Below are 9,634 nucleotides of genomic sequence, written 5' to 3'. Positions count from 1 at the left end.
TGGGAGCCATAATTTTCAACTCTTGGGGCATGAGATAAGTCACCGTTCTGTGGTGTCGGGACCGCTGGTGTCGTCATCGGTATGGAATAAGGTTTGTCTGGAACTCTCGACCGCGTTGTCCCACAATGCAGACAAAACGTCTTGGTTCACCGGCTCCAGTTCCGACTGACGAAGGTTGGTTAGTCTCGGCTCATCGGAGAGCGTGTGAGGTTGTGTTCCACAACTCCTTTTGACTAGAACTGGGGTGTTCTACATTACCCTCGCTGTTGTTTCCTTCTCCGGGATGACAATTTTCTATGCAGATCACAGCCCATGGCATTGTCACATCCCAAATTTGGAATGTTTAAAAAATAATTAGGTTAATTAAAAATCTTCAAAATTGCTTGTGAGTGAGCGAACTTAGCTAGTTTAACTAGGAGTTGATTGAATTGATTGAAAATATGGCTCTCTTTTTAAAATTATTCAAAACCCTAAGTTGCCAATTAGGGATTATTTATAAAATCCGAAATTGAGCTCAAAAAATGTGTGTGACCTTTTACCGAGTCTATTGGGTTGGAAAAGTAATTTTGATAAATCCGAAATGTCAATTAAAACCCAAAAGTCAATTGAGAATTAAACTAACATGCAAAAATAGGGTAAATATCAATTATTTAATTTAGGGAGAAAATATTTTTATTGATTCCCAAATAATATTTTGAGCCTTTGTTAATTTTCTCAAAGTGATTGGAGTGGATTTGATTTTTTAATCAATTCAAAAATTCAAAATAAAATAATTCAAATAGGGATATACATTTTATTTTGGAAAGAATACAATTTTCCTAAGTCCTAAATATTAGTTGACACGTTGATATTTTCCATAAAATGGTTTGGAGTGTATTTGATTTCTTTAACCAAATTCAAATCCAAAAAAAGAGAAAACCTGAACTAAACCTAACCTACGTAAAGACCCAGTCACAAAGCCTATCACTACCTAACGCTTAAGCGCATAGCAGCAGCAGGAGACAATGGGCCGAGGTCATTTAGCCTATTAAGTCGAAACAATACCGAGGCATGTCGGTCGTCCGATTTCAATGGTGACCAATGGAACCCAGTGCACCACCTCATCCCCCCCCTCTCTCTCTCTCTCGCCCACTCTGTGTTGCTGACAGGTGGACCCCAACGCTAGGCTCCCCTCTGCAAAAGCCCTCTGCCACCATGGAAGCCCATCTTTGCTGCCTCTGACCAAGCCATGCCGGTCAAAATCCGATGGCCACCGTCTCCCTCAAGCAGTGGAGCCACACCTTCAAGAATCAGAGAGACAGTGGTATTCCCAATCCATCAAGGTTCAAGTCCTGATACTCACATTATTTCTGAATTTATTTCAGGATTTTTGACGATGCGCTTTCAGTAGAAGGAGATGTTTCCGTCAACGACAAGGCGCCTACGGTGACTCCCTAAATTTTAAGATGACATGCCGGCTCAGTCTCTCAAAGGTGCTCATAGAGATAGGGTGTGTGTGTGTGCGTGTGTGCGTTCATATGGGTGAGTGTATGTGCGTATGTATAAGCGCTTGCTTCTATACTGATGTTCAAAAAAAATTATAAAATGTTTGCAAATTTTAAAATTCATGCTCATGAACTTTATAAATATTGATGAATTAAAAAATTGTGGATTTTTAAAATACATGTTTTCTAAGTGTTAACGAATTTTAATAAATTTTCATGATTTAAAATATGAAAAATAATAAACATAAAAAGAGAACAAAAGGGGGGAAGAGAACACAAACATGGAAAAAGGAGAAAAAAACAAAAAAAACTATTAAAAATAGTAGAAAATACACAAAAAGTAGGCAATACCAACTCAAAACCGGGAAACTGGTCAGACACTACGGCTAGGTATGTGTTACTTTCAACGAGCGACACACACCGTTATAGGCGGGCCCCATAGCGACCCCGCAACCACCAAGGCACCAAAAGGCTTCAAATCTAGGAAGCCTATTCATAGGAAAACTGAAGCAATGCAAAAAAAATACACAAAACAAAACCAAAAACTATTAAAAACAATATGAAAACACAAAAATAAAGAAAATCAAATAGCAAAGCAATACCTTTTTTAAACCAGTCGTCTCACTATGGCTAGGTGTGTGTTACTCTCAGCAACCACATAAAGTCTTTCAAATGTAGAAGCTTAGTATATTAGAAGATTTGTAACAGTGCAGACTAATAGAGACATTTGAGAAGGCACGTTCATGTCGGTGTTTTTTTGTATAGAAAGTGATTCAATACCCGAAGGGACATATGAGGTGGATTATAAGAGGCGGATCCAGTCCAGCAGGCCACTGCGGGCCGCCTTCATATACTGTACCAATTGCTACATTATTTTGCTACCCGGCACCCGCCATGTCGAAGATCGTCAGAATGAAGTTTGGGGATGGAGTGGAATAGAAAGGAGTGGAGTATAGTGGCTAGGGTTTCATCTAGGATGCGGATAGGCACGAATATATGTGGGGTCAGGCGAGCTAGCGTGCGCCGATCCGACGTGGCGGACGTGGCTAGGCGCGTCCAGACCTCATCATATCCACCCTAGATATGAGTGGTGTCGGTCGGTATGGACGTATAAGGCCGGTATTGAGGGATGCTGCTATGTTGATATTTTTTGAGGTCACTGACTGGACCGGCCTCGATTCTCTAAGACGCTTGAAAATAAAATTAGGGTCATTCAGTTTCGATTGTGAAGGAATCAGGCGATGACGCGCAGTATCGAGGCCACAGACGACAGTGCTTGGCCCGACAAGGACTCAGCCTGGAACGAGCTTCAATTGGCAACAGTCGGCGTAGACGAATAAGAAACTTGACGGTTCGGGGTTTGGGATGCAGGGTTCACCGGACAAATCTAGTCATTCGCCGGTTTAGAGGGATGGCCGAGGGGCTACGCGAGCGCAGGAGTGAAGGGAGGGGCGGGCGACGAGGTTGGCGCGGGAGCACGGCCAGCCATGCACAATGGTGCCTGGCGGTTTGGCATGTGATTCGTGGGGTGGTTGGGGAAGTAGGCTTTAGAAGATTGAAGAAGGCATTTGCCGTTTGTTTTGCATCAGATGGCAAACGAATTGACTGGCGCAAATTATTTTTTCAATCAATTTGCCCCTAACTAGTTTTTAAATTTTGCCGACCTATATCGCCACTACCAACCAGGGGGCGAACGCATGGCGACAGGAATCGTCGTCGATGGGACGACGACTGCCTTTTCGTCCTGGAACATTCTATGTGCGCATGAAGTCTGGCGACATACTCAGAGAGCGGGCATGGCGGATCGCGAAGGGGGAGGGAGGGGTTGTCTACCACCATCATGCACAACATGTGCGGATCAGCTGGCTAGACCCACACGCAGGGCACACGAGCATCAGCGCACACACAGATACCCTAAAAAAATGTGAGACTTAATCAAGTCTTCGTCAAGTGACATATTAGTATATAAGAAGAAGAAGAAATCAAAAAAATAAATTGTTGTATGAATCTTTATACAAGATGAAAGAATAGTATCTGACTGAGTCAACGCAAAACTGATAAAAAAAAGCACGCACACATGCACGGGCGTGCATCACACGGCACACACCACTTTGACCAGGCACACGCACATGCGCACCCGCAAACCTCTTTTTACCGGTGCAGAGATGTACCGGTGCTAAATCCACCCTTAAATTCTTGGAGATTGGTGCACGCTGTCTACATGCATACTAGCATTCCTTTGTATTCTGTTGAACATTATCATGTATGAAACATCTTGTCAACTCTTGTCAGCACTTTTTATCAGTACGATGCATGCATGGCTCAGACATACTCTCCTCCTCTGGCTCCCATAACAAAGGTACCCATTTAAATTTCATTTGACATTTTCAATTGTTAATATCTTTTAAACCAAAATTACATATGTGAAATATTTTATATATTTGATCTCCGGGTGTCAAGACCTTTAGAACAAGATCAATTTTGGATAGATTTCAAATACATTTAATTTTCAACATTTCAGTTAACTTATTTCACTCTATATATTCTGTGTGAAACTGCTTATTTCAGTGTTTGAAATTTATTTCACTCTATATATTCTGTGTGAAACTGCTTATTTCAGTGTTCGAAATTTATTTCACTCTATATATGGAACATATGAAACATGTTATTTCACTCTGTGTGAAACTGCTTATGTCAGTCAGATTTAAAAATAACATGTTTCACACATTTCAAAAAGTAGCTATTTTCATAGATCTCACTTAGTTCAAAAATCTAATTTCACTAATTTCATAGATTTTAATTACTGCCGAGAAATATGTGTTTGAATGATATTTTTTATATGAGTGTTTTTTAATTTGAAATATTATTTTTGTGAAAAATCCTTAATTATTTATGTATATTGTGAGTGTAATGTGTTTTCTGAAACTAGTGAAATGAGCGGAATCTATCTTTTGTAACGAGTAAAATCACTTTTTGAAACAAGTGAAATATAGTATTTCAATTGACTGAATGTAATGGGTTTTCTGAAATAAGTGAAATTAGTTTCTTGAAACGAGTGAAACAAAGTTTGAAAATATTTTTTTTTGTGGTGTGTGAAATAAGTTTTTTAAACGAGTGGAATATAGTACTTGAAATGAGTGAATCTAATGTGTTCTCTGAAATGAGTAAAGTAAGTTTTTTCAACTGAGTGAAATCAGTTGTTTGAAATAAATGAAATATTAGTTTGAAATAATAAAATCAATTTGTAAATGAGTGAAATCCGTATTTCAAATTAGTGAAATAATTTTTTTGGAATGAGTAAACTCTGTTTATTGAAATGAGTAAAATCGTATTTTTTATAATGTGAAATTAATTGAAACAGTAAAAATTCAATCTAGCCAAATTGTATCCAAGACCGGTCTTGTTTTAAAGGTCTTATCACCCTGAATTCAAATGTACAAAAAAATTCATTAATGAAAATTTGGTTCACAAGCTGTTAACCATTCAAAATATGATCAGCAAATAAAATGTAACTACTTTGTTTGGGGGAGAGAACCCATGCGCCGTCCTTTTAATCAGTCATCCACCAAGTCACATTTAAAGCTGCCACGCATCTGACATGCACAGATGTATTTCTTTGTCTACTGCTTGTATTGCATAGTAAATTATTTTTACTTTATACACAAAAAGCTGGCAGGAATCTTAGAGAAAGCAATTGAACGGCAGATTCTCCACCGGTAGCTCCCGGCTCCGGTAAAAAAACTTAGTCGCATGCGCACCACGCACAGCGCAGGCTCGCCACACACATCCGTGCCAGGCGCCCGCTCGATCAAGGCCCGTCCTGGCTTGCTGCCACGGAGGAGCAACATAACACGGGAACTGAAGCGCGTGCCATGGCGGGAGCGCAGCACAAGGGTGACGGCGACCGGCGACGTCACACACCAAGCAAGCGCAGACGCACATTACGTACGGCTGGCGACGACCACGGCGAGGTAGCAGCAGGCCGCGTCGCAACGGTGAGTTAACAGGCCTCCGGTGGCGTGGGCGGCAGGGGCCGGGGCATGGCGGTCCATGGATGCAAGGCGTGCGCGTCAAAGTTGGCAGGCTCGTCGGTGGCGGTGCCGGCAAGACCGCAAGAGCAGTTCTCGGAGGCATCGGTGGACGGGCTCTTCTTAGAGCTCCTTTGATTCATGGGATTTTTGTAGGATTTTCATAGGATTCTAATCCTATGGATTTTTTTCTCTGGTAATCGTTTGATTTACAGGAATAAAAACCTTAGGAATCAATCCTATGGATTTTTCTCTTCTCTATTTCACAGGAAAGTTTCCAAGAGGTCGAAGCTCTCGAAAAGAATCCTGGCGGGAAAAAAAGCGCTCGCTCACCGCGCGCTCAGTTTTCGCGGTAAATAAACGCCCGCTTAACTTCTCACAAGACACATCGCAAACAGAAGCACCGCCCCCCAGTTCCTTCAGCATCGACCTAGTCGTGCTGCACCGCCACGGCCGGCCGGCCGCCCGGCCTTCTGCCCAGGTCCTCGGCCTGCTGCCTGGCCTTCTGCTCAGCTGGTCAGCTCCTCGGCCGGCCTCCTTGCTTCTATTCCTCCGCATAGGAAGTCCAGCAACAAGGTACGAGGCAACTCCAAAAGCCAGATCCGGTCCTCCTTTGCTTCCCATGATTTTCCATGAATTTGTAGGTATTATACACATAGATTAGATTGATTTGCTTAGTATTAGTTTGCAACCTGCTGTAGATTCTCTCTGATTTTTTAGATCGAGCTTGTTATTTCCCGGCAACGGGAAGACGAGGGGTGGATGGACGCGCACAGCGCCGCCGCCTCAAGCACTGCGGGCAGCGCACACTCCCGCCGGCAACGCGCCCTCGAAGAGATTCCCGGCGACGTCGACCCCACACGATGTATGATTTGACACCTCAACAATTCGCCATGACCAGTTTGTCAAAACAAGAACAGCAGGAATTTCTGACCATAATTCAGAGCAAGAATCTTGATCATAATTGGGAGCAAAGACACACATCGACCGTAAATTACACACATCTCAGGCTACTCTAGAGTACGATTGAACACGAACTAGAGCGTAAGCGTGAGACGGTAACAGGACGCATCGCCGTCGGGCCGGCTGTAGGGGACGGCGCGCGCGGCGAGCCTGCCCTTCCTCTTCTCCATGAACCGCTGCAGGGACGCCTTCCTCGCCATGGGCAGGTCGCCACCTGTTGCGGCAGCTGCGACACGGAGCAGCTCGGCCGCCCTGTCAGCCGGGACCTCGTCGAGCACCTGCACCTGCCCGCCGTAGAAGATAGTCATCTGCGCGTGCTCCGGCGCAGGACCCGCGTGCTCGTCTTGCGCGGGCACTTCCGCTCCGGGCATGAGGGGGAGGACGACCGTGGGCGCCGGCCGCGCGTCCGCCGCCTTGATGCAGCGGCTGAGGACGCCGCACGCTGCAGCGAACCGGAGGCCCTTAGCGCTCCCTGTCGCCGCCATTGCTTGCCGGTGGATCGATCGATCGGCCACCCTGTACGCTCTGGAAGCCTGGCGAGCTCGCAGTGCCTCTGCTAGTTGATCCGGTGTTGGTTGCAGGAATGATAATGATAAACTGATGGATTAGGAGGTGGTGAGATGGGTTTGATTTATAGGAATCGCGCGGCCTGTGGGCTGTTGCTGTCAAATGGGGGGACGCGGGTTGCTTCTTTCTGGTCGACTTTGGCACCAAGAACACGTGCTGGTCGAGGGACAGCACGAAAATTTCAGCGTGGTGGATGGTATACTCCCCTCGTGTAGCACGTTGAGTTGTTAATTCGGCGGCAGGCAGACAGATTAGAAATTGATGAAGTAGATCATTTTCCTGCTGCCGACTCCGGTGCAGCGATCATAGACACAAGAGGCCGAGGCCCCTCTGCTAACAACTAGAGTATGAACTAAAACAATGTCAAACTACAGTACATGGACATAAATAAAGCAAATGGTGATCAAGCACATCCTGAACAGCTAAGAGCGAGCCACTGGCCAGCTAATCAGTCCATCTAAACGTTCTCTGCTCCTTGGAAACAAATGCTCACAAGAGGATGGACAGGAAGTAATAAATTTTTTGAATGTTGTGACTGTGAGTCTTGAAGAGAAATAACTAGGTTTGCCTATTCCAGAGGACGCATGGTAGAGGGTAAATTCAACCAACAAAAATAAAGTGAGGAAGAGAATGAATGATTGAACTGAAAAAAATATTCTTTCGATGGAGCCAAGGAGAACCAAATAAATCTGTGGTTGAGGCGGTCCTCACCTTTGCAATGAGTGTTTTTAAGTTTCCAGCAACCCTTTCTGAGAAGCTCATACACATGATCAGAGAGTTTTGTTGGGGAGATGATAATGATCACCGACATATCCACTCGTCTAGTTGGGAGAAAATTACAGGTCGAAAAAACATGGAGGTGAGCGATTCAAAGCCCTTAAAGTTTTTAACCATGCTCTCCTTGCTAGCCAAGCTTTTTTTTAGAAAAGGAGGAAGACCCCCGGCCTCTGCATCTGGACGATGCATGCAGCCACTTTATTAATTATTCACACAAAACCTTATAAAGTAATACAACAGTAAGACTAAAGTCACCTTCTAGGCAATATTTGTCGCTACTCCTATCCAGTTGATGAAGAGATGCTCATAGTCTGGGCCTAATACTAAACAGACCTCGCAGCCAAACCTAACATCTAAGACCTGATGCGCCAACCAGGACGCCTGCCGGGTATGGGGCATCCACCGGTCCAGCGCACACTCAGAGGCCGCCGCCGCCACCTGCCACCAATCCATCTTCAGAGAAGTACTGCTGCATCTACCTTGCCCGGTCTAGCTGCCGTCGATGCCACCACGACGCCTGACAGCGTCACCCTCCTGCGCGAGTCCATCACCGCACATCAGACCCCTAATCTCCAGGGCGCCATGCCATCGAGATCTGTCACCATCAATGTGTATGACGAAGCACCGCTCAACCAAAGACGTCGTCCACTGGTTCCTCGAGTCCGCGTACACCTCCAAGAAAGACGCCCCCAAGGGGGAAACGACACAATCGCACTGCCATCTTCTGATCTATCGATCTAGGGTTTCCCCCGGAGGTAGCAGATAGTAGTCTAGAACTTCTCCATGACGATGCCTTCAAGAAGGAAACGACGCCATAGAGCGCCACGACCGCCGGCTTTGGTATCTAGCCAAGAGCAGGTTTTCACCCAGATCTGTTCGAAGAATTCCATCCAGCTTCTTGTGCACGGACTGTCGCCTTCTCTGTCGGAGACTAGACCAAAAGGATCCAGCCGCCGCCGCCAGATCCATGCAGCCAAGCTTGGTGGCTTATTGTATATCCCGACAATTTGTTCGTGAGAGCGCTCAAGGCAAAATACTATCATGGGGCTGATCTACTGGACACGGCGTTTATTCATAAAGCGTTACCGGGTTGGCACGGCATCATGCATGGTTTGGAACTCCTTAAAAAATGATGTATTTGGCGCATCTGCAATGGAAAAAGTATTAACATTTGGAGAGACAATTGGATCCCGAGAGTAAATATGGATATAAAACAAATATGGCGAACTCACAAATCCGTTGGGTAGTGGACCTCATCGACCTAGAGAATCATTCTTGGAAGGTAGATAATATCATGCACATATTTACACACCAAGATGCAAATGATATTTTGCTTATGTGACTCACAAATCATGATGAAGATGATTATATTGCTTGGCAACCAGAAACGAACAGATTTTTCACTATCCACGGCGCGTACCGGCTAGCCATGGACGAAAAGATGTTTGAGATGATTGGGTCCAGCCACAATATCTCAGGGGATCGTAGTATTTGGAATAATATCTGAAAAACAAATGTTTTCCCCAAAAGCGTGTATTTTTACATGAAGACTAGCAATTGAATCCCTTGCAGTTCAAACTAACAGATATCGATGCATCCCAGGTCTCACTCCGATTTGTAATGTATGTGGTGCTGATGATGAGACGGGCTTCCATGGGCACACCGATGCAAGTTTGCGAGGGCCCTTTGGCATGAGTCAAAGGACGTGTGGAATCTCCCGCAAGCATGAAATAAACTACACTAGAAGGGATTGGATCCTGGTCCTCCTAGACAAAGTGAGCGAAGATCCAAGACAAAAATTTATGCTATTCGAGT

The 9,634-nt window shown here is 44.9% G+C and overlaps 1 protein-coding gene across 1 annotated transcript; it reads right to left on the bottom strand.

The window, feature by feature from the left end:
* Positions 1-6,438: 6,438 nt before the first annotated feature.
* On the bottom strand, positions 6,439-7,059 carry LOC119331675 (protein TIFY 11e-like). Its single transcript, XM_037604829.1, has one exon. The coding sequence runs from the start codon at positions 6,958-6,960 to the stop codon at positions 6,550-6,552; it is 411 nt and encodes a 136-aa protein (XP_037460726.1). The 5' UTR covers positions 6,961-7,059; the 3' UTR covers positions 6,439-6,549.
* Between the last annotated feature and the right edge of the window lie 2,575 nt (positions 7,060-9,634).

Source organism: Triticum dicoccoides, chromosome 7A, assembly GCF_002162155.2.
Source record: "Triticum dicoccoides isolate Atlit2015 ecotype Zavitan chromosome 7A, WEW_v2.0, whole genome shotgun sequence".
Classification (NCBI taxonomy): Eukaryota; Viridiplantae; Streptophyta; class Magnoliopsida; order Poales; family Poaceae; genus Triticum; species Triticum dicoccoides.
Note: the sequence above shows the minus strand (reverse complement) of the source record. Positions and strands in the feature narration are given on the sequence as shown.